Below are 26220 nucleotides of genomic sequence, written 5' to 3' on the forward strand. Positions count from 1 at the left end.
TATATATATATATATATATATATATATATATCTATGTATCTATATAGATATATATATATATTCAGTTAGCTTGTTAGTAACATCCACGGTCAGTACACACTCCGCTGTTAGCCACCCCCACTAGGGAATTAATACCAAGACCTCAGTGTGACAAATCGTTGTATGTGTTCCTAAGAACAGGATTTTGTCCATTTTTCAAGGTCTCAAAACCTCTTTGCATTTCTTCGCATATTCTAGCTTCACTCCTTTCCTCCAATTCTTCAATCGAATCCCTTATCGCCAGTTCTTATAAATATCTTCCTACATCGAAAAACCGTTTAGCAAACTCAAAGCAACCAGATTGTGATATGAGATCTTTCTCTTTTGATAGAAATCATCAAATCGCTGAAACGGTATCTTCATTTTTTATTATTTTAAAAAAAAAGTAGAAGCTTTCATTGATGAGAGAAACTTTTACAGATTGGAACATTCAGGCCCCTTCATTGTAAAAAGTTCTGGAAAGGGCCTATCATAAACTCTAAATCTCTACACTCATGTACATCACGCGGGAGTCGAACACCAAATACGGTTACGAACGCTCGACTGGCGAAGCTAGACAGCTCATAAACTCCTAAGGAAAAGACCTCCCCTAACTCGCTGGGGAAGAAGGGAGAGATGCCTGAAGAGAGATTGGCATTGTGAACTACTACCTAGGTGCGCCAGCCCATCTGCTGGCTCATTTCCTTCTCTGAAAATATGAACGAAACACACCTAACCCATTGATGTCGTCCTTCTAATATGGGACACCCAATAGGTCCATTTCCAACTGGGATGACACTCCTCATTCAAAAAATTGATCACTAGCTTTGAGTCAGACTCGACCACAATATTCTGCAAGCTAAACAACAAACAATAGGCTAAACCATCATGGATTGCTCTCAACTCTGCAAAAGTATTGGAACCAGGCCCATAACCAGTGGAAAATCCGAAAAGGAACTCGCCCGTGTGGGATCTACATATCCCTCGTCCTCCTAAGGGCCCTAGGTTACCCCTTGCAGAGCCATCAACATTCAGCTTGAACCAGGCCATTGGCGGTTTCTGCCATCTGATAATCAAAGGAGGGCTATCATCTCGGCGCGCCACGAGATTCCCCAAATCACTAGGGAAGAAACTAGAGGCTAGGGGTTGCAGAACATCAGGGAAAAGATGTATCAAAGAATTCAAGGTGCGTTGCACATTCTCCCTAATGATCGACGCATGAAATTTCTTACCCTCGAATTTCAGGCCTTCCAGATTTCCCATAGAATAATCGGAGGAGTGATGTTCTTGAGATGAGAAATTCTGCCATTGGGATGATTAGCGCACCACCAGGCCGCCCGTAACTGTCGACTGAAGATTGGGCTAGGATATGTACTTCAAACGTCCCACCGAAGTATGCCCATGTCATAGCTATCGCCTGACATTCCACAAAAACATGTTTGATCGATTTAACCGATCTACAGGGGGAGGCTGGGGACGAGCTACAAACGCAGCAGGATACTAATGCGACACCTCGCTTCTGGACTTGGGTGTCCAATGGGATAGCTTTGTGGAGGAGACGCCACACGAAAAGAGAGATCCGAGGGGGCAGCGAGGCATGCCAGACCCATCTAGGCCAGGACCTGCGGGGTTACGATGACCTACAGAGCTTTCAAGCCGAGCAGACGTTGAAAGAGCCACTTGTGAAAAAAGGCCAGATTGTATCGTCTAGATTGTCCAAAGTGCAAAATCCTACTTGAAAAAGATATTCTATAATTTGTTGTGGTAGATAGTAGAACACAGAGGCAGGAGGGAGAGGACCGGATCTGCCAAGGACTTGATTCACCTTAGTAGAGAGGAGGATCTGTGGGACAGGAGATGAAGATAACTGGGACAGAGGGCCCAAACCCAACCAGTTGTCCGACCAGAACAAACAGTCTCCGCTGCCAATCTGCCACCGCGCATGTTGGTCCAACAGTGGGAACAAAGCTTTAATCTTCTTCTAAAGAGGTGGGGCGACCGGCTCGCTGTTGGGCTGGTTAACTGCTGCATCTGATTTGTATTTAGATTTCATGAAACTCCTCCATAAGCTAACGTCATTACTATATCTTAAGGACTAGGCGAGCTTCATCCTAAGAGCCGTCATAGTATCTGATAATAACCGGATCCCCAGGCTACCCTTAGAGGTAGGGTGAGCCACTGCATTCCATCTGATTGAATGCAGTTTCTTTTTACCTTCAGCCCATCCCTAAAGGAAATCCGCAAACTTTCGTTTAAGGGAAGAGAGAAGTTGGGCTGGAACAACGGTCGCCGCCAAAGAATGAATAGGGATGGAACTATGTCACACCCCAAACCAGGAAATCAGATTCACAGGAATCCCGATCGCCGAATCCGGTGCCGACAGCCTCCGTAGTACCCCGTTCTCGACTCCTAGCATTCAAATGTTAGATTCCGATCCTAGGATCCCACGAGGAGGAATTTTTTTTATATACATTTAAGTCGTAATAAGCATAACCACAAGATTACCCAATTCACAAAGGCAACATCATCAGCACATATCCACTAATATAATCATTTGAGTACAATGCTGAAGGGAAATACATAAATTGAAAATTAAGCTCCGGAAGGCCGCTGCATGCTCCAAGCTCAACACTGCTGCAACCTAAACATCACCTGCATGCGTCTATCGTGCATAAGCTTATAAAAAGCTTAGAGGGTGGTGTAAATGTGTGCACAAGGTAAGCACCAAGTATTCAATACAATGCCATCATCATACAATATCGGAAATATTGTTAATCCATAAATCGTACATTATCGGAATAAGCAGAAAGACTGATAAGATCATGAATCATAAGATAACAGAGTAAGCAATATAAGACAACTATGCAAATAAGGAGCCAAATATCAGATGCTGAGGATGCGATGCAATATACATTCCTAATGAGTAACACAAGTAGCTTCAGTCGTACCATACGTCGTGGATGTAATGTAACGTGTAGTGCGAATGGAATGACCATGCTGGAGTGTGAAGTCGGGATAGTAGTACGTAGTATCGCAAGCTATGGGGTCTATCACAATGGACATCTATCCAAACTAGTCCCATACCTAATTTGGATAGTCAGACTCAATGTGGTAAACTCCTGATCTCAGGTTAGTCGCGCGCCCCAACCGAAATTCTGGCCATTGTGAAGGCACACGTAACAAATAGTTACGCACCACCAACCCGAGTAGATAGTGAATGAATGAATGCATGAATGAGTATGCAACTCTTGCTCACTAAATCCACATATCAGTACAGTTCATCTCTGGGATCATCACTGGGGTCTATTACACTCTACACTAGCTTGCCGCCCTTACCTGAGCGCACAACTGGGTAAGTGGAAGAGACCTCACTATCCACCTGCCAATATCGGGGCCGGCTCGCCAATAGCGGACTCATTCCTCAAGTTGGTCAAACTCAACCTAGACATTGCCCCCTCACTCAGGCGGGTAAGGTCACACCCCTTCCCAACCGACCACGACACAGTGAGAGACGCAGCCTACTGGTATACGGCCCTCATGCGCTCATATATCCACTCGATCTCGATGTTGGGACATCTCCTGGCCACGGAGGTTCAGGGATTTTCACCCAGGGACATCTATGGCGCCTGTATGCTAGAACCAAACATTTTCGGTATCCCATTTGGCCATCCACGATATGCCTGTGGAGGCTACGGCCTTGATGTTGCTAGGGCGTACAGTAATCATAATGTGAGATGCATGAGTCATACAATCCAGTCATGCATCAATCCTGCGCATACCACGTGCTCAAGTGAGATAACCTCCGCCTATCAGGGAGTCTCATAACAACGTGCTTGATGACATATGCAATGATCAATCACATCTCATAACCAACATGCAGATGATGCGTATGGGCATGTATCATGATGTTATGCTGTCACATACTCATAATCGGTATCAATAACCGGCATCGACCATCAATCACAACAATGTGGGCATTTGACTAACATTGTCCCCCAAGGAATGGTGGACCCATGGCCTTACACTAGGGCCAAACATACAACACCATGGGTCCCTCTCAATAGCATAATACACACCACGATGGACCTTTCACATGGGCCTAACATACATCACAATGGACTCCATCGCCTGACCCTCCAATGCATCACAATGGGCCTTAACTATGGATCGCATATCATCATATAGGTCTTGACAATCGGCCTCGGCCTCGATTGATAATCAGCCTCGATCGATATTCAGCAATCGGCCAAGATAGATCAGAATCGGTAATCGGCCTCGATCGATAATCAGTCTCGATCGATATTCAGCAATCGGCTAAGACAAATCAGAATCGGTAATTAGCCTCAATCGATAATCAGCCTCGATCGATAATCAACAATTGGCCAAGACAAATCAAAATCGGTAATCGACCTCGATCGATAATCACCCTTGATCGATATTAGGCAATCGACCACGACAGTTGAGATCGGTCAATAATCGGAATCGGTAAATCGGTCATGACAATGGCACCGATAACCAACAGATAAACAAAGCAGGGTCCATAAATGATCAACCGATCAACCATAGTATAAGGATCGGTACTCGGTCGTGGTTATATCAACTCCGAGAGCACGGAGCCATCCGTCTACGGCGAATGGGCCCCACTTATTTGGGTTAACCCATGAAGAGAATGGGCCTAACAAGGCCTAAGGGAAGGTCACAATGTGGACATCTAACCGTCATTGCCCAACAATATGGATATCTAACCAACATTGCTCCCAACGAGTGACCCACATAAGGCCAAACATATAATGGGCCCATGGCCTCACACAATGATCTTATAAATCAAGCGGGTCGCATCACATAGGCCTAATGCACATCGCTATGGGCCGCCTCACATGGGCCGAAAATACATCTCAATGGTCCTCATCATATGAGCAGGAATATATCACAATGGCCTCACTAAATGAGTCGGAACACATCACAATGGGCCACAACGTATGGGCCGAGTATACATCTCAATGGGCCATGACTCATGGGCCCCATTACATCATAATGGGCCGCAACCCGTTGGCCTCAGATACAATAAGTGGACCACATCAATGGGCCTCATACACATCAAGTGGGTTGCATCATATGTGCTGCACTAATGGGCCTCGCCCATTGGCCTCGGATATATCACAGTGGGCCACGTCTCATGGACCTAACAAGACAAACAAATGGCCCGCACATGGGCCAAACACATCATAATAGGCTACATACGTCATAGTGGGCCGCACTAATACATCAAGGTGGGCCTCATTTTATGGGCCACACCAAAAATCATTTCAATAGTTGTAGGTATAACATGTGTATTATTACACCCATGGCCCACGTATGATGATCAGCACTGTCCAAACATATCCATGTAAATCAGCGCCAACCAAACATTGTCCAGCACTATCCTAACATTATGGACAGTGTGGATACAAAATACGTACATCTAAGCGGGCCGCACAAGTGGTCGGTATGGGTGAAGTAGACACAACATGGTGGGCCTGTACAGTGTAGGCAGGCCCAACACATGTAGCAAGCGGGCCCTACGCCATGAAGACGGGTAGACAGTGCGGATATAAAATACATACATCGAGGGGGGAGTCCCACCATCCAGCGGGCTAAATGGTGCGGATATACAATACATTTATCATGGCGGAATCACACATTGAAATGGGCCTTATATACATCATATTGGGCCTCGACCCATGGGCCCCAAATACATCTAATGGGCCGCATCACAGAGACCTCATATATAACAAGGTGGGCCTTAATAATGGGCCATAAATATGGTAAGTGGGCCACACCACATGGGACACATGTATACCAAATGAGCCACACTCAAATATAAGTGGTGATAATGATTTCCACTACTAAAATTTTCAAGGCCCGCCATAACATTTATTTCCCATTCAATCTAATCATAAGATCTCAAGAATTTCAAAGGTAGCCATTCAATCCTCACCATGCACTATGGTCCACTTGATAAATAAATCTGTCTTATTTCCGTCCCAAACCTTAAAATCATTTTAATGGTTGGACGGTTGGATGAAACACATGCATCATGATGGGATCACACTACAATGGGCCTTATGTACGTCCCATCGGGCCTTAACCCATGGGCCTCATAATATGGGCCTTATACAAATCAAAGTGGGCCTCAACAAGGACCACCAATACATCAAGGTGGGCCTCAACAATGGGCCTTAAATAATCTCCGAAATGGTTGGACAGTTTGGATGAAATACAAGCATCATGATGGAGCCCACACTAATGGAGAAAGTGGATTACAATACATATATAAGTGGATTCCATGTGGGGCCTACCATAATGTTTATTTTCCATCCAACCCATTGATAAGGTCATTGACTGGGGGCCCACAGTAATGTTTATTTGCCACACAACCTGGGCCCACTTTAATATTTATTTTCCACCTAACTGTTCATAAGGCCATGTGGACCAAGGTAGGGCCCACTGTAATGTTTATTTGCCATCCAGACTGTTCACGGGTCACGTGGACCATGGGCCCACGGTAATGTTTATTGCCATCCAACCCATTGATAGGGTCTCACAGTCAGGGAGGGGGGCCCCACTGTAATGTTTATTTTTTATTTTTTATTATTTTTTTATTATTTTTTTTTCACCCAACCTGTTGATTGGGTCATGTGGACAAGGAGCCCACTGGAATGTGGTCCCCAAATCCAGTCCACCCATTATGTGTGTCCCACTGGACTGACGGTCCAGACCAAGTTTCGGCAACATCCAAAACTGATGCCATCGAATAGTGCTCAATCCTATCGAGAATTTTTGAATTTTCTCTAGTACGTCGCTGGATTAACTAGGCACTTTTTCGATGACATCGAATGATATGTTTGATGCTATCGAAGATGGGTTGATGAAATCAAAGAAGATCCAATTTTCATGTCTTGTCTCTGGACTGATTGGGTATTTATTCAATGCCATCGACATGGCTTCGATGTCATTGAAGGAAAAGTTTCGATGACATCGAACGGATCCGCACAGATTTTTGTAGAGTTGCAATTTTGTGGGATTCATTTTCTATTTCGATTCTGATTCTTCCAAAGGCTACATATTTTGGTGTAACCGGGATTGGGAGAAAATTACTAGGGTTTCAAATTTGTCCAAGGGGTTTCAAGTGTGTAGCAAGGGATTGATTCGAGGTTGTTCGAATCGGGTAAGCTCTCATCTCTTGTAATTTTTTTTTCATAGTGATCGTCTGTCACTTTGTGCTGTAATTTTTTCCCACAATGGATTTTCTATGTTAAATCGTTGTATTCTCTTTGTGCTTGCTTAGTGCGATTAGATTACTTTTCTAGATTCATCTCTGTGTGCTTCCGCAGTCCCCCAACAATTAGTATCAGAACTAATGTTAGGGCGCAGGCTTGAATCTATAAGGAGGAGAATCAATGGCTAGAAATCATAAGTATGACATTGAGAAGTACTCAGGTAAAAACGACTTTGAGTTTTGGAAGGTTAAGATAATTAGCCAATTAACTCAGCAAGGGTTAGATGAGCAGCAAGGGTTAGATGAGGCTCTTGAGGAGCGACGTGTGTCTATGGATGATAATGAATGGAGGATTCTGGATAATAAAACTAAATCCTCAATCCAATTGTGCCTAACGAATAAGGTTCTCTGCAATGTCATGAGGGAGAAAACTGTAGCGGAGTTACGTGCGAAATTAGAGGACGTTTATGCGAAGAAGTCCCTTGAAAATCGCCTATACTTGAAGTTAATTTTGTTCGACTTCAGGATGGCAGAGGGTGGAGATTTGGAGGCCCACATCAGTAATTTTAACAAGTTGTTTTTACAAGTTGCTAGACATGGAGGAAGTGGTCAAAGACGAAGATCAGGCATGTATTTTGCTAAATTCTCTTCCGACATTATATGAGTCTTTCGGGGACTCTTTGTGCATCGGTAATACATCCCTGAGTGTGGACACTGTTATCTTAGCCATTTAGGGAAAGGCCATAAGAAAGAAAAAACGGTAGCATGGGGGCATCTACTGATGCAATATTTACGAGAGGTAGGAATACTGAGCGAGATATAGGATCCTCTTGGTTGAGATCCAAATCCAAGGGAAAGGGCAAAGGTAAGTTAAAGTGCTGAAATTGTGGGATGTAAGGCACATGAAAAAGGATTGTACAAATCTTAAATTGAAGAAAGAAAACTCAGAGGTTTCTTCTAGGGAGGCCAACACCACCACGTTTGATGAAGAAACAAGTCAACGTGATGTATTGTCAGTGTCTATGATCGGACACTTATACTATGATCGTAGAGATGACTAGATTCTTGACATAGGGGGTTCATATCACATGACTCCTCATCGAAGTTGGTTCACCAATTACAAAGATTGCGATGGTGGACAAGTGTTTATAGACAATGATAATGCCTATAATGTCGTGGCAGTTGATACGGTGCGCATCAAGATGTTTGATGGGATGGGGCGTACCTTGACTGAGGTGAGGTACGTTCTTGACATGAAGAAGAATTTGATTTCTCTCGGTGCACTCGACGCAAGAGGGTGCAAGTTCATCGATCTTAATGGTGTCCTTAAAGTTTCAAAAGGGGCACTCGTGGTTATCAGAGCACATAGGCACATTAATCTTTACAAGTTGATCGGGATCAGTTCAATAGATGGAGCTGCAACAGCTATAACAGATTTCATATCTACACATATGTGGCATGCACATCTGGGCCACATGAGTAAGAGTGGCATGAAGGTACTTTCTGATTGTTGTTTAATTCCAAGTTTTAAAATTTCTACTTTAAATATATGCCAACATTGTATATATGGTAAACAATCTAGGTTATCTTTTAAATCTAGAAAACATGTATGTAAGGGTGTGCTTAACTATGTCAATGTTGATGTATAGGGGCCGTCGCTCGTGTTTTCCTTCGGGGGGTCATGGTGATTTGTTACATTTATTGACAACTACTCTCAGAAAGTTTAGGTTTATTTCATGAAACATAAATATGAGGTTTTCACCGATTTCAAACAATTGAAGGACATGGTGGAAAAACAGTCAGGCAGAAGTTAAAGATATTAAGGAAAGATAATGGCAGTGAGTTTACTTCGGGAGAATTTAATCAATTTTGTAAAGATTGAGGGATTATATGGTACAACACAATGCGCCACACACCCGAGAAAAATGGTGTGGTTGAGCAGATGAATCGGACTCTTTTGTAGAGAGCTCAATGCATGATTAGTAATGCTAGGTTGAGCAAGGACTTATGGACTGATGCCATTAACACGGCCTATTATTTGGTGAACCAGTCTCCTTCTATGGCTATTGAATGTAAAATTCCAGAGGAAGTATTGAGTGGCCATAAAGTGAACTACTCAAATTTATGTATATTTGGTTGTGGGGCTTAATCTCATGTACCGTCAATTGAGAGAGATAAGATAGAACAAAAAACTAAAAAGTATATCTTTGTTTACTATAGTGGTGGTGTGAAGAGCTCCGTATTTCGGCGAGATACAGGGATGACTCTAATATCACATATGCCTTATTACAAATTAAAGGGATTCGTCTACTCTTGAAGAGGCTCTTAATGAGCCTGATGCAGATAATTGGAAGGCATCAATGGAAAATGAGATAGAATCATTGTACAAGAACAACACATGGGAGCTGGTGGAGCTACTAGTGAGCTGAAAAGTGATTGGATGCAAGTGGTTATTCAAAAGGAAACTGGATAAATACAAAGCGAGACTGGTAGCGAAGGTTACGCTTAGAGAGAATGAATTGACTTCACAAAGATATTCGCACTGGTGGTTAAGCAGACATCTATCAGATACGTGTTGGCGCTGGTTGCCCAATACGATCTCGAGCTGGAACAATGGACATGAAAACTACATTCCAGCACGTGGAATTGGAAGAGCAAAACTACATTAAGCAACCAGAGGGCTACAAAGTTAAAGGGGTAGAGAACAAAGTTTGAAGGTTAATGAGGTCGTTGTAGGGCCTAAAATAGTCGCCTAGGCAGTGTTATAAAAATTTTAATTCTTTCATGTTGAATTAGAAAATTACTAGGAGCGAATACGATCACTGTGCCTATTATAAGACACTAAGTGATGGCAAGTTCATCATCCTAGTATTGTATGTTGATGACATGTTGATCGTCAGTCATAACATGTTAAAAATCAATGTACTAAAGACTTAATTATCAGAGACATTTGAGATGAAAGTTCTGGGGGCTGCAAACAAGGTTCTCGACATAGATATTCATAAAGACAAGAAGAGGAGCAAGCTTTAGTTATCTCAGGCAGAGTTCCTTGAGAATGTATTGCTCAAGTATGGGATGGATAAGGCGAAGCTAGTCAGCGTTCCCCATGCGGCTCACTTCAAGCTTTCCTTGGAATAATGTCTTAAATTAAATGAGAAAAAGCATGTTATGTATCATGTACTTTATTCGAATGTTATAGGTACTATAATGTATGCCATGGTTTGTACGAGACCCAATATTTCATGGGCAGTTAATGTTGTGAAATGACTACATTGGGAAGTGGTAAAATAATTACTTCGATATATTCGAAGTATAAAAGACTACATCTTAACTTTTGAAAAGACTTTGGCGAAGTTGGTAGGGTATGTGGATTCAGATTATGCAGGTAATGTTAATTCTAGAAAGTCGACTTCACGTTTCTCACTTGTGCTAGCAGGTGGAGCAATCAGTTGGATGTCTAAGCTTCAGTTTATGGTTTCTCTTTCCATAATCGAAGCTCATTATATGGTGGTGACAGAGGCTTTCAAAGAAGGTATTTAGTTGAGAGGAATGATAAAATAGTTGGGGCTTCAACAGGAAGTCGTGCCGGTTAATTATGATAGCTAGAGCGCTATCAATTTGTCTAAAAATTATGTTTATCACTTCCATACTAAATACATTGATGTTCATCACCATTTTATCCAACAGGTGCTTGAAGAAGGAGACGTGACTCTGGAAAAGATTCACACCACCGTGAATCCAGTTGACATGCACACGAAGGTGGTTCCTGTAGAGAAGTTCAAGTTCTGTGCGATTTCTTTAGGCTTGGCGAAGGCATAAAAGGAGACCAGATTATGCACGAGAAGCAATGGTGGAGTTATGATTTAAGGCAGAGATGAGAGAAGAGGACAAGAAGCTACATTTTGATGATTGAAGGCGTGGTGGAGATTGTTATTTTTTGAAGTCTTAAATCATTCAGAAATAGGGTCGGTCGATTGCATCAACAGACCATTCAATGCAATCGAGCACCATTTGATGCCATCGAATAGTGCTCAATCCCATCGAGAATTTTCAGTGCTTTTTTTATGCCATTGAAGAGTGTTCGGTGACATTGAAGGATATGTTTGATGTTATCGAAGATCGAAAGATATCTGATTTTCATGTCTTGTCTCTAGACTGATTGGGTATTTGTTCGATGCCATCGAAGGATAAGTTTCGATGACATCGAAGTGTGTTCGATGACTCATTTTTGGGATTATGCTCTAAAATGATCTCGTCAAATGGATGAATGGTGTGGATATATCATTATGGGGCCTGAATAACTTTGATCTACTTTGAAACGTTTTTACACCTCAGAGCTAGAGGACGGTCACAACACGTACCCACACTAGCCAGGTCGGTGGTGTGTGGTACACCAGCCAATCCGCTTCCATATGTAAAACTCTCTCTATCCTTGTGATGACCTTTATTTTCACCCTAAATACAGAAGATTTTACCAAACAAAACTCTTTTTGGCTTAAAAAATGGTTAATATAAAGTTTCTCCTAAAACCGTAAGTTCACACGGTGTTGCTCCCTTGAGTTTTGAATCACGGAGAATTTTGTGTCTCCTCTTCATCTTGGTGAGTTACACCTGCTCACGTGTTTGATTAAAGATATGACCCGTTCACAAACTTATGGTTGTCATCCCATCCCCATTGTTGCATGTGGAATCGCCCACCCAAGTTGTGCATTTGGCTGATATTTTGGCCTGAGGCACTAGTATCAACGATAACCTGATCAATGAAGTAGAGGTTCCATATAAATCTTGGAAGTCCCCGTAAGATTCTGGTTTTACCTCCAAATTCGAAGAAATATGAAACTCCTTTTCCTACTTCCCATGATACCATCCGTGTGACAAAACTGTGGGACATTATATCTTGCCAGCTGCTCTCAGGACATGAGGGCAAAATTAGGCAGATCCAAAACTCAAGTGGGCCGCACTACCAGAAATTCCCACCATGATCAACTGTTCAATGTTTTGGATCAGTTGCACAGTGTACAATGGGCCACACATGCATGGTTTAACGGTCATGCATTTAAATTCGTATGGCGCCATGTGCACTGTGGGACCCACATGGATGATTAGATGGTAAGTAGATCAGATCATTGACTGGATCATTAAACCGTAGGTCCATGGCGTGAAATGTTTACAGCCCCATATACATGCACTACTAGCCCATTTCTCTGTAAATATCGATGATTGAAATAAAATCGTCTGGATCACTAATCAACGGGGCCATGGACCTATATTGCTTTGTTATTATAGTAAAACTAAATGATTAGAAATACTTTCCAAGTAATCGATCCAGAGGATCCAAAATACATGGCAACCATGAAAAAAAACCACATTATTCAGATGTTCTAGCCTATCCATGTTGCAAGTGAGCCATCTCATTCATAGGTTTGGTCATGAGGCACTTGTTGTTTTAAAGCATCACTTTCACCCATGGGTGGGGAAATGGATGGCTATAAAACAGAATGTCAACTTGCAAATTGATCGGATCATCTAATTCGTGCAATGTTTTCCTATGGTAGCCCATGAAAGATGCCATTGATGTAACCAGCAACTTAGATCGATCAATTGGACTACAAGCTCTTACTCATAGTACTTAAGAACACTATAACTCTTATTACATTGAGAGCACATGATCATTTCTCTTATCACCAACTGAATTTTGTAGTGATACGGTAATTACATTGTTCATTTTTGCAGATTTGTGCAATCTTGAGAATCTCCAAGAACTGGATCTTCAAGGAAATGAATTGGAAGGGAGCCTTCCTCCATGTCTCAGCAACTTGTCATCCCTCCAACTACTTGATCTCTCCGAGAATAGACTCAGTGGGCAAATCTCCTCATCTCTTTTCTCTAGCCTCACAATGATCCGGTTCCTTTCTCTATCCTACAACCGCTTTGAGGGGTCTCTCTCATTTAGCTCATTTGCTAATCTTTCCAAGCTCGAGTTTGTGGGACTTTCAGTACTGGACGGTTTATTTCCTGGTGTCGATGTTATAACTTATCCCAATCAGTTAGAGGTTGAAACTGAATCCACACCTTGGGTTCCTAAATTCCAGTTGAAAGTCCTCCACCTATCAAACTGCAAAATCAACAAGCTCACTGGTACCATTCCCAGCTTCCTTTCCAGCCAATATGACTTGATAGCATTGGACCTTTCCCACAACAACATGAAGGGAAACTTCCCATCTTGGTTGTTAGAGAATAATAAAAGACTTGGATTGCTAGACCTTGGAAGCAACTCCTTAGCTGGCCCATTCCATCTGCCACCTCATTCTAACAAGATGAATGCATATTATCTGGACGTCTCCAGCAACCACATCTACGGACAACTTCCTGAAAACATCGGTTTCAGCCTTCCAAATTTATTACACTTGAACATGTCTACAAACGCTCTTCATGGTACCTTTCCTCTGTCGATGGGTAACATGAGTGAATTGTATTCTTTAGATTTGTCGAGAAACAATTTTTCAGGAGAAATACCAGAGCAGTTGGCCATGGGTTGCATTTCATTGATGATTTTGAAGCTATCAAACAATAGATTACAAGGCCCAGTGTTTCCGACTCATTCGAACTTGACTCAGTTAAGGTATCTGTATTTGGACGGCAATGGATTCACCGGGGAGATCTCAGCTAGTATATTCAAAAGCCCTCATCTACAGTTTTTGGATGTTGGTAGAAACAACATATCAGGTCGTCTTCCTGCACAGATTGGGAACTTTTCTGAGTTGATGTGGCTTTCCATGCCGGAAAATTATTTAGAAGGTCCTATTCCAGCAGAGTATTGCAACCTATCCAGTCTTTCACTTTTGGACCTTTACCAAAATGGAATTTCTGGTCCCATACCTTCCTGCTTCAATCTATATCTGAAATTCTTACATTTGCAAGGAAATGAGCTTACAGGATTGATGCCAAATGCTTTATCCAAAATTTCCTCCCTTGTTACATTGGATGTCAGCGACAACTACTTCTCTGGTAATATTCCAAATTGGATTGGTACACTTCAAAATTTAAGGTTTCTTCTCCTCGGAGGAAATAATTTGCAAGGTCACATTCCCATGCAGTTGTGTCAACTGAAGAACGTCAGCATATTAGATCTTTCACACAATAATCTCTCTGGTCCAATACCACCGTGCTTTGGTAATATGACATTCGGGAGGGCAAGAGTAACTGACTTCTCAACTTTCGTTGTCTCTCCATTGGGTTTCGGTTTCGGTTTTGATCAGCTGCCTGGATACCGTATTAAAGTTAGTTTGCCTGGTATAAATGTAGGTTTGACAGATTCTGAGGAAGAGGTGGAGTTCATAACAAAGAAGAGGTCTGAAACTTACAAGGGCGTTGTTCTATACTTCATGTCTGGTGTAGATCTGTCATGGAACCAGTTAACAGGGGAAATTCCTCCTGAAATTGGACATCTGACTGATATTCATGCATTGAACTTGTCCCACAATCAATTGAGTGGACCAATTCCAGAAACCTTCTCAAATCTAAAACAGATTGAGAGCTTGGACCTTTCTCACAATAGATTGAGCGGGGAGATTCCTCCTCAACTAACTGAGCTCAACTTCTTATCTGCGTTCAACGTCTCTCACAATAACTTATCCGGCGTCCTACCGGACATGATGAAGGGGCAATTTAGCACCTTTGGAGAAACCAGCTACGAAGGTAATCCCCTACTTTGTGGACCACCACTGACGAGTTGCTTCTCCACCTCTCCGCTACCACCTTCAATGCCAACAACGTCAGGCGACGAGGATGATGGAAATGACATAATTTTCTATGCATGTTTTTCGGTGTCATGTACTATGTCGTTTTTGCTTTTCATAGCACTTCTCTACATCAACCGCTATTGGAGAGGTCTATACTTCTATTTTGTTGATGCATGTATCTATTCATGCTATTATTTTGCTTTAGACAGCTACTATTTTGCTTTAGACAACCTTCAGAGGGTTTTCACCCGGCCACGTGTATAACCTTCAAGTCCGATCAGTTTCTCCCCGTAACTCTTATTGTAAGACAATAATAATCATGTTTATGTATGGCGTGACTTTTATTTCAACCCATGTTTCCATCGCTTCTTTGTTTGGTCATGAAGTGAACTGAAGTATGCGGTTGCACACAAGGGGAGACTCCCACAGATGCTTGCTAGTGTGAAGTCTGAATCATTCGTCAAATTGCCTAACTACACATGCCATGTATGATCCGAATATTTCTTAAGGGAATTCGGAAATGTTCCAAGGCCATCTATACCATAAAATTAGAGGGGTGATTAAACCCATCTGCTCCAGTAGTGGATAGGCGGACCGCTGGATCTAGACTGTTCATCTTCGGCTTTGTGAAGGTTTCATATCGTGTAGACCGTCAAATCTTGAGGGCTCACACTTCCACATACTACCAGTGGTATCAGAGCCTCAACAACAGATCTCTGGTTTATTATTTTCATCACGAAAGGTAAGTGACCCTTTTAAGGTAAGAATTCCTTTCAGAAAATTTGATAAGTGCATATTTTTTTAAGGTGGGTGTTCAGCTATGTTGTCCAACTGATATTCTAAATTGCATTATTTTTAGCCTCATGCCCTTAAATGAGCTGACAAAATATATGAACGGCATGTATGTGAGAGAGCGAAAGGGCTAGTTTTAGAGAACACGTGTTCGTGTACATACCGCCAATTTCGAATGCATGGCCCCACAGTTGTTCCGTTCACCACCGTCCAAATATTTGTTGTCCCATGGGCTTTTAGGTTGGGCAGGTTTTTGGGCCAGGTGTGCGTATGCCTTTTGGGCCCATGGGATGGGCTTGGGCCAAGATATAAAAGCCTAGACAATTTTGGGCTGACCTTGGGCTACCAACAGCCATGCCCATATATATCCCTAATACATTATACATATTATATTGTATATATTACATATTATATTATGCACGTATGTTTTAATGATGGCGCTTAAATGTGAATTCTTTCCAATTGTTTGATGATATGAATGTGTGAGATAGCAGCAAAAAGCCCCTTGGAAGAGCTCACCAGAGCCTCTTGAAATGAGATTTTGGCCTTTTGGGTCATGCACATAATGTACATGGGTGAGATTAGATCCATGATTTAGTTATTTACTTAGAATGGGAATTAATTAATTAATTATTATTTTTATTTTTTTAACTCAGACTGAAATCATTTACAATAGCCATCTTGTTTTTACATTTGGCATGCGTAAGTGGTCATAGGCCAAGCCAAACTAGTCATAGGCACTAGGGGTGCAACTTGGGCCGAACTCAACCTGAGCCTGACAGGCCCGCCCAACCCAACAAATTTGGTTGGGTTGGGCTTGGGCAAGAAATCCTAGACCCGAACCCCAGTCTGATTGGGCTTGAGTGGAGGGCTCAGGCAACCTAACTCAACTCGAACTCGACATGGCATAAAAGGGCACTGTCACGAGTCTACTCATCAAGTGGGTCAATCTTGTGGGCTGCATAGAGCCCAGCGCAAAGCAAGTGTGTAAATAATTCTAGTCAGAAAGTAGTGGAGGGGTAATTAAATGCCCCTGCAGGTGCCAGAGGGTGAATCTCCTTGTTATATTTTATTAGGGAGATGATAAAGTGTCAGCCCAAGAAACTGAATATGTAGAATCGTTTCATTGTTGTACATAAGAAACATATGGCTGTGATCAAAACCGTTTCATTCGATAGGGAGAATAGGGAATGCTCCATATTATCACAACTACTATTTGGAAAAATATTTTTACACATATTGGGCAGTTAAAAAATAAAAAATTATCCAATGGTCTTATTTAAACGATTGCGCCCAAATCAATGGTTAGGATGCTCAATCCCAAATATTTCTAAACTATCGCAGGTATTATTTTTCAAGCCCATCCAAATGTTTGTTGGCGGTCAGCAGTCAGCACTACAAAAAAATATACTTTTAGCCACAATTTTTTAGCTTCAATTAAAAAAATAGGGGCTAAGTGTTTTTTTTTTTTGGCCTAGGTTGTAAAGAAATCAAGGCTAAAAGATGAAAAGCCTACTTTTTACCTTAGTTGCGTATGAACTGAGGTGAAAAGTCTACTCTTCAGTTTCAGTAGCATAGAAACAAAGGTCAAAAGTATACCTTTTAGTCTAAGTTGCATAGGAATTGAGGCTCAGTTGTATAGGAACGAGGCAAAAAGCCTACCATCTAAACCATTTAATATGGACAGTGGGATATTTTAATTTTCAGCCGTCTACTTAAAACCATTTAATACGGACAGTGGAATATTTTAATTTTCAGCCGTCTACTTATAAATAATATTCGGTCCGTGCATCCGAATGAGCCTAGCAAATTAATAATGTTATGGCACAACAGAACATACAAACCCTTGAATCCGATGGCCACCCTAAATGAGGGATGCCACGTCCCAAGGTAGAAAACCGTAACCCCTACCATAATGTATGAAAATTGAACGTTGATTATTAAAAGATGGGGCATGATCACATGCCTGAGAATCAAACGGTTAATATCATATATTCCAACCCGGCCCACCCATAATGTGTATGTGGAATCTAAACGGTGGATCTAGCGACTCTCATCATGATCACCGTGCATTCAAAGAACTGACCGTATCAAGATCTCAGGTGGGGCATATCACTGAGAATAATGTACAGCCACGCCTAAAAACTATATTTCATTTTTTGCGACCTACCTAAATTTATTTATTTTAAGTTTTTCTCTTCATCGGAATGGTGGCGCACCTGATTTTTGGATTAGATGACATATAAACAACTATTTGGACCCCACATCTGGAAATTTCATTCCCGGCTAGGCCATTTGCTGTCTCCTCCATTTTCTCACTTCAATCCTCTCTCTCAATTCAGATCCCATCCCGAGAACAGGTACGAAACCCTAGATCGCTTTTGTATACGCTCAGATCTACACATTTCTACACATTTTCATGTTAGATCTCGGAAAAACTAGGGTTTTGGGGGATTTCTTTTCATGTAAACATCTGGAAGATTTGAGAAGCGCTCCTGTTTCAATATCCCTATAAGAATCCGTTTTTCTCCATTTCTCTCTCCAGAAGATCGACGGAACCGATTTCTTGAGCAAACAGAAGCAAAGTCATTCGCGTTTTTGGGAATTGCGGAAAAGTCAAACCAAGAACTGAGTCTTTTGGATGGAGGAATCGTTTGGAAGGATTCAAGAGAAGAAAACGGTAAGTGATTTCAGTTTCTATTTTCGTAGTTTTTCTTTTCCATTTAATTGAAAATGGTGTGTTTTGAGATGCGAATCGCTCGAAGCCATTCCGATCTTGCGATGGCCCTTTCTTCTTTCGATGTTCTTGTTATGTCTTTTGTTGGAATTGCATGAAATTTTAAGCGCTGAGGGGAGATGGCGTCTTTTGAGATGCGAATCACTTGAATCCATTCCGATCTAGCGATCTTATTATTATTTTTGTTGGAATTGCATGCCATTTGATCGCTGAGGGGAGATTTGAGAGTGAGTTTGGATGCACAATGGAATCCAATTGCAATAGTCTGGAATAGTGGAGTGTTAGGGCTAGGGTTTGCAAATGTGTTGTTTGCAGGGCGAACCTCAAACAAACGTGATGGTAGTTTGTGAATTACAGGATCTTTACCATTTCCACACTCTTTCATCTGCAGTAGTAGGGGATCATTGGACTATGAAGCATCCCTAACAGGGACTGCAGATCAGCTCATTTATCGTAGTTCAAATTCCTTCTAAGAACCATGTGCCATGAAAGATTTTCCCTGCTGAATGGCACATTCTTTATCAAATAGTTATTGTGGTCTGTCTTGGGAAGGTTGGTGGCCCGGCGTGACCCAAATCCACTTGACTGGCCCGGCGTGTTTTTGAACCCCATTTTTTTTTCCTTTTTCTTTTTTCTTATGGGATTCTTGGCATGTGAAGTGATGAGAGGGTCACTCACAGGTGGAGGCTCCTGCATCCCCTGTTTTGGTCACTTTTTTGGCACTTTATAACATTCAATCAAATTTTCTAGGAAAAAAAAAAAGAAAAAGAAATAAAAGAAAATTTTGATGAAATGGAAGGGTTAAATTGAACAAGTATGATTTGAGTCGCAAAATATGGTACCCTTTTTCTTTAGATCAGTCACAACTGACACTTGAATCTCTACAATCAATCTATTTTATAAGAAATATCATTTTTCTGTTGGCCTCCGGTGATTTTTAAAATATCGAAGGCTCCTTGAAAATTGAGAGGGGAGATCTTCAGGTTCAAATTGAATGTTATCGAGATCTCCTCTACTTAGGCTTGTGTCGTTGGAGTTGGGGTGCCATGAAAGTTAATGATTTGGCTTTTTTATTCAAAAGAATTAAATGTTTGCTTTGTGAATACATTCTAGATCTTATTCAACCCCATCTTCTACGTTTCTATGGATTAATGTCTTTCCTCTATGGCCTGATGCTACTAATAAAATATGGTTTACTTGAATAGTCTCCGTGGATTTAGGTTCGGAAAATCTTTATGTTTTGATCTATTACTTTGGATCTTCTTATCAATACATTCTGCTTACATATTATGTTATTGTTTTTTCTTATTTGTAGCAAAAAAAAATAAAAATTCTCCTGTCGAAGCATTCTCAGAGTAGATATTGATGCTGGTAAGTTTCTGAAATTTAACCCTCTTTTGTTGGTCACTTTCTTATATATACTAGAAATTTTCATTTTCATTTTTTGTTTCACTGGTTTAATTTGGTTTGAAGTTAGATATGATTCATTTTTTGTTTCACTGGTTTAATTTGGTTTGAAGTTAGATATGATAATTCAATCTTTTTAAGGAGAGAATACTAGTGAATCTAGTGATGCCAGATTTGGTTGCTATTTCATACCGCTGATGGGAGGAGTGTTTCTCATGTTCTAAGCACATACTTGAGAATGATAACTAGTCCCTTGCCAAAAGTTGTATGGTGCATATGATATTAATATAGGAAAATTTTAAGTGGATAAACATTTTAGAACTGTCAAGAACACTTATAAAGTTGTACATGACATTTGAGGTATCTTGGAATCAGGAAGTTTCCACATAATGTTCAGAGCCTTCTAATGGACTTGTGTGAGTGAATTTTCATTGGACTTGTGGTTCAACTAGCTGAGGTGGTATGGCATGTGCAAGCTAAGATGCTCACTAGACATGCCACACTGTGGGAATGCCCTGGCCCAAAGATCATGCTATCCACTCATTAGAGAATTGAACAATGCTTCAATGTGCATTTGTGGTCCATATGTACCTGCCGGATATTTAGGCTATGGCCAGTGTTTTAAATATCGAATAGCATGTAGCGTAGCATTCACCCCTCCGAAGAGTGAGACATCATCTACCTCTACATATAGATTTTCAATTAAAATAATATGAAAATTTGGGGAAAGAGTAAATATCAAGACAAAAATAGCAATTGACTGATTTAATATTGTCGTTCATATTATTTCACTAAAATCATTGAAAACAGTAACTAATTTTTACGAAAATAGCACATGTAAGAAGATTGAAAACATTTACTGTTTTAGTGAAAAATAACATGCAATGTATTCTAAGTAGCGTGCGATGTATGCTAAATGCGACTTAAGCTATTTTCATGCACCACGTAGTGTGAAGGCTATGCTGTGCAACATATCATAAGCTTTTTAAAACACTAGCTATGACATCTAAATGGTGGGTTACATGTTTGCGTCATGTGTCCTGCAAACCTGCATGTGTCCCATTCACATTCCTCTTATGTACAACAAGGTTTGGTGGGAATTCTCAAGAATTTATCTTTTGATCTCAATCTGTTAGTTGACCCCAGTTTGGTTTTTGGGGAATTCTTTCCCTGGATTTTATGTTTCCTGGGGAATGTTAGAGCTGGCCTGGTATTTTTTGGGAAGTGATTTAATTTTGTTTGGTTGATACACAGCTTTCCTAGAAAAACCTGGGAAATGGAATTCTTGGAGAAGAGAAACCAACCAAAAAGTTTGAACCAAACTCTTCTTCTTCCTTTTCTTCTTCTTCTTCTTCTTCTTCTTCTAACCAGGGATTTGCTAACCCAGGAAATATGCCAGCAACCAAACACCCCCTTAAGTTCAGGGATCAAATGATCCTAGTGAGAATGTACTCATCCCTTGAATGAATCTTTCTCAATGTTACCAAAATGTGATATTATGGCTGCGATATTCAAATAGGACTGGATCAGGCAACTTCTCATTTGAAAAAAAATGAACAATTTTCCCTTTGAGAATATTCACATTTCTGGAGAATATTTCAAGTTACTGTTTTTTTTTTTTTTTTTCCATTTGATTAGAAGATTTTGATTTTATTTTTTTTCCTTGATTGAACTAGCTGCACATTCCTGGAGAAAAAACAAAATTTCACAAGTTTATCCTGATTTTTAAATTTTCTTTTCTTGAATTTTTTTTTATTTTTTATTTTTTGGATTTTATTGTTGTTGATAATTGCTTCTATTATTATGGAAATTCTTCTAACAATCGCCTTTTTTATAAGATCTGGAAATTGCAGTTAAAAACCTTTGAATTTTCATGAATTTCTATTTTTTTTTCTTCATTTGGTTGAAGTTGCAGTGGCTTTCTGTAAAATAAACATAATCTGAGTATTGCTTATTTATTTCGATTTTTTGCGTTTTCTGAAACCTCTTCTTAGGGAAATGGTTGTTCTTACTGCGTGTTTTTTTTTTTTTCCAGCCATTTGGGAAATCATAGTTTATTTGCCTTTTTATTAGGATTTTGTTCTTCTGATGTTGCGTTTTGATTTATTTTTTCCGAGGAACTTTCATTATTGCATTGCTGTCATTTTTTGAGCAATTGTTGAATCGCATTGTTTTTCCCCTCAATTTTGAGGAATGTTTTTGCCTTCATAACACAGTTTAGATTTTGATTCTCAAATTGTGGCTTCTGTCTTCTGCAGTTACGGTCAGGCAATCAAGGTAAACTGGGCATATGCCAGTGGCCAGAGGGAGGTTACTTCAGGTTACTATTTGCTTCCATACTTGTTTCCTTTCTCTTTTACTGTTCTTTATTTGTTGTTTCTGTTGGCACACCATGGTGCTTCTCTCTACTAATCATTCTTGATGTTGTTTTCATGTGTTTCAGGCCACTTCAACATCTTTGTTGGCAACCTAAGTCCTGAAGTCACTGATGGGACTCTGTTTGCATGCTTTTCAGTGTATACCAGCTGTTCGTGAATTCCCTATGCTTTTCAGAGTACTGCATTTGATTGTCTATAGTGTTTGCTGTTTTTTTTTCCTGGTTTTGTCTTTACTGGAGGAAGGATGAAACTCTATTTTTTTTCTTGTTTTGCTTGAGTAAACTTGGGAAGCTTCTGCTACTGCATGTGTTGATGTGGTTATAAACTTGGTGTCTACACAATTCTCTTTGCAGAGATGCATGGGTTATGTGGGATCATAAAACTGGGTGCTCAAGAGGATTTGGCTTTGTTTCTTTCCGTAAGCAGCAGGTATTATTCTCTTAGTTATCACTGTTTAAAAGCCTGTAGTTGACTTCTTCTTCTTCTTTAAAAGCCTGTAGTTGACTCATGAATTATCCATCAATTTCTGAGGTGGGACTGGGGCATGTCGAGTATTGATTTTGCTAATTTTAATAGCAAACAGACTCGGTATTGGTAATGGAAGTGAGTTAAGTGAACCTAGTCAGCAGCTGTTCAGACTCTTGATCCAGATGCTTGCACATGGACACCCATGACTGAATCAAGTAGAGATATTTCATCCAATTTGTGCATGTATGAGATCTCTAACCAAGAAGGGTGTGTGTCAACTGACGAATGTTCTCTGCTTCCATTGTCACTTTGCAGATGGAGGAGGTCAAGAGAATGTAAGTGCCGAGGCCCCTGAAAACAACCCTGCATTTTCAACCGTCTATGTTGGTAATCTTGCACACGAGGTAAAATAGAAGAACTGAGACATTGTGTTGGCTGCATGGTTTGTACAATTGAGAGAGAGAAAAAATTGTCCCTTAAATTGATGCCCATGCTTTGCAGCATGTTTATTTTTATCACCTGTGCTGACATTTCCTGTTTTTCCTGTTTCGATGGCCAATTCGTCAGGCGACTCCAACTGAACTCCATCGCCAGTTTCATTCTCTTGGGGCTGGTGTCATTGAAGAAGTGCATGTAAGAGAGATAAAGGTTTTGGATTTGTAAGGTACCAGTACGACACACATGATCAAGCAGCCCTGGCCATGGAATCTATGCTGGCACCTGCCAGCTTAATCGGGTGCCCATGGATAGCTGCAGCATTACTCAATCAACAACTGTTTCCCAGAATCTGCCACAAGTTGGACATGTAACCATTTCCCATGAATGGATTATAAATTGATTAAAATGAATGATTGTGCACAGGTTTATAAATTGATTAAAATGAATAATTTAGCCTCAGTTGTTGAGAACTGAGGTTAAAAATTGAATTTAGCCTCAATTGATACTAATAGAGGTTAAATTCATCTTTAGACTCAGTTAGCCAAACTAAGACTACAACTCCCGTGGCTAAAGGCTTTAGCTTCGGTTGTTAAGAATTGAGGTTAAAAGTAGGTATAGCTGCAATTGGAGGCAACTGAGGCTAAAATTTAGATTTAGTCACGGTTGGAAACAATGGAGGCTAAAATTTAGATTTAGCCTCATTTCGAGACAATTGAAGTTAAAAGAAAAAAGTTTTCTTTTAGCTTCACTTGAAGAACTGTTCACTCCCCAAGTATAGGGTTGTGATGTAGTAATAAACTCGGTAAGACCGAGGTCGAATCCACAGGGGCTGAAACCTTATACGTAATCTGAAATTAAATAGAACTAGAATTAAACTAAGACAAAATCTAAATCGAATGAATTTGAGGGAATAATGGTGAAATATTAATCTAAAATTTAAAGAATTCAAAGGTAGAGAACTAAGGTGCCAAGGATCCGCTCGTAGCAATTGGAAAGCTACCTTGCATAATTCAACAACACAACTGGAATCAGAGTCCTATCTTATTCAGTTGGTAAGAAGAGATTTGTTAGATTTCTGAACTTCTCATGGGTCTGATTTTGTAGTAATTCTGTCACTTAACCATTCCCAGGAGACTATGGCAAAAAACAGTAATTTACCTATCTCACAGCCAATCATGAGAGAATTGTGAAATTTAGGTAGGGTTCCGTCACCCTACTATGCCCATGAGACGATGGTGAACAATGGGTCTTATTAATTTCACAATTTGAATAATGGAAAACATAAAGCTATCGCAAATCCATTGTAATTTAAGTTACAACGAACCATGAAAAACTAAAAATATACTTTTATAATTAAATTAAAATCCACAAAAATTCATAAAATATGAATTAAAGCAAGGCAACCATCCTAATCACGCTACAAGCTTCACCTCTTAGCCCTAGCTAAGAGGTTTAGCCTAGCAACATGATGTTAAATCCCTTAAACAAAATAAAATAAATAAAAATAAAATAAAAAACAACTTTGTCTCTCTGCTCCACATCTATTCCAAGCCAAGATTGGATCCCCTCCCTCTGTCATCTTTTTTCCTTTATAGCTGTGAAAGGCGGTGGAGAAACGCTGGCTGGAGTCGGTTTGCATAGGTCGGTGATATTGCGTAAGGAGTTACGCACTCCTTTTGCAGAACGTGCGCAGATACACGCAGGTCCCTGTTTCGGTGCGACAGATCTTAGAAACCGAATTACGTCGGCTCGGAATTGTGGTGGCTGCCGGTCCCGACTTTTTGATTTGGCTTCATGGACGGGGTCGAGACCACCTCCTCGAGGCTTTGGACGGTCAGGATCATCAGTCCGATCCTGACCATGATCGACAAACGGCCCACAACGACCGCGTTTTACGGACGCAGAGCCTGCTGCATAAATCAGTTGGGGCTAATGCTTGGTGGGGCCCATTATTGATTTCTACGGGAGAATCCAAGCCGTCCATTGCGTTCCTCTCGAAAAACTAGTTAGAAAAGGGTATTTCTGTACGTTTTTTGATGCGGCCCATTGAATCTTTGCTTCCACCGTTAATCTTGCGTTTTATGACGATCTACGTGCATACACGTGTATGGGGCCAAAAGGCCACCTAGGCGAGAGTCACACCTAGCCCAGAGACACAATGGACGGCACTGATCGTCCGTTGGGATGATATGTGGGACCACTAGCCAAAACAGGCGTCCTTCTGTTCGCTCGCTAGACGTTTCTTGATTTTTAAGAATAAGAGTTGGTCAGCGCACGCTGACCCACTTTTGGGAGATCCGGTGCATGGCTGGTGAAAGTGTACTATGTACACGCATGTGTACATGTGGGGTCCACTGTGATCTTTTTGAGAAATCCGCTCCGTCCATCCGTTTTTCCATCTCATTTTAACCGTGGGGACCGAAGTTGAAGCGTATTCGGATAGCAGGTGGGCCCTAAATCAAGGTTTTAGGGGCTGATGTGTCCGTTGGGCCACTTTCACAAGGATCTAATGGCTCAAATTTGACGTGTACGGTTCATTTATAGTCCTCAGGCCACGTATGGAGTTTCGAGCCGAACGGATGGTGGAAACCTTGTGATCTTGCACTCTAAGCGTCTTTTGGGCCACTTGAGCTTCAATTCCTCGATTTTCTTGGATCTCTGGTGTGCACGTCCGTCGATCTTGGTCCCCTGGGGTCTGTCCCTTGCCTTGACATCATCAGATCGTTAATTTCATGCTTTTAGCACCCTGTTTCGGTCCAAGCTCCTAAACACACCTTGCACCACAAACACGATTATTTCATGCCGTTAAACAATGCCATGTTTATAAATCTAGGTAATAACTAGGGTTTGATATGTAATATTTGACCCTTAACAAGAACCGAGGCTATAAAAGCCATTTTAGCCTCGGTTGCCAAAACTGATGCTAAAGCCTTTAGCCACTGCGGTTCCATCCTTAGTTTGGATAATTGAGGCAAAATTGAA

At 40.9% G+C, this 26220-nt stretch overlaps 1 protein-coding gene and 1 long non-coding RNA gene across 9 annotated transcripts in view; both read left to right on the forward strand.

The window, feature by feature from the left end:
• LOC131220157 (receptor-like protein 15) overlaps window positions 1–15831 on the forward strand; it is a 53924-nt gene extending 38093 nt beyond the window's left edge. Inside the window, exon 5 of the mRNA XM_058215123.1 lies at window positions 13010–15831. Coding sequence (XP_058071106.1) covers window positions 13010–15282 — 2273 coding nt within the window. The 3' untranslated portion in view covers window positions 15283–15831. The remainder of the gene's footprint in view (window positions 1–13009) is intronic.
• A 2250-nt stretch (window positions 15832–18081) lies between these two features.
• On the forward strand, window positions 18082–23708 carry LOC131221513 (uncharacterized). 8 transcript variants are annotated; one of them, XR_009159372.1, is made up of 6 exons: window positions 18082–18170; window positions 18356–18490; window positions 22213–22274; window positions 22398–22485; window positions 22686–22761; window positions 23116–23256. It is a non-coding gene; the product is annotated as an uncharacterized LOC131221513 (long non-coding RNA). The 8 variants fall into 8 exon arrangements; XR_009159371.1 differs by lacking the exon at window positions 18082–18170 and having other exon boundaries at window positions 18235–18490; XR_009159370.1 differs by lacking the exons at window positions 18082–18170; window positions 18356–18490 and adding an exon at window positions 19155–19918.
• The last annotated feature ends 2512 nt before the right edge of the window (window positions 23709–26220 follow it).

This window comes from Magnolia sinica, chromosome 12 (genome assembly GCF_029962835.1).
Source record: "Magnolia sinica isolate HGM2019 chromosome 12, MsV1, whole genome shotgun sequence".
NCBI classification, from domain to species: domain Eukaryota; kingdom Viridiplantae; phylum Streptophyta; class Magnoliopsida; order Magnoliales; family Magnoliaceae; genus Magnolia; species Magnolia sinica.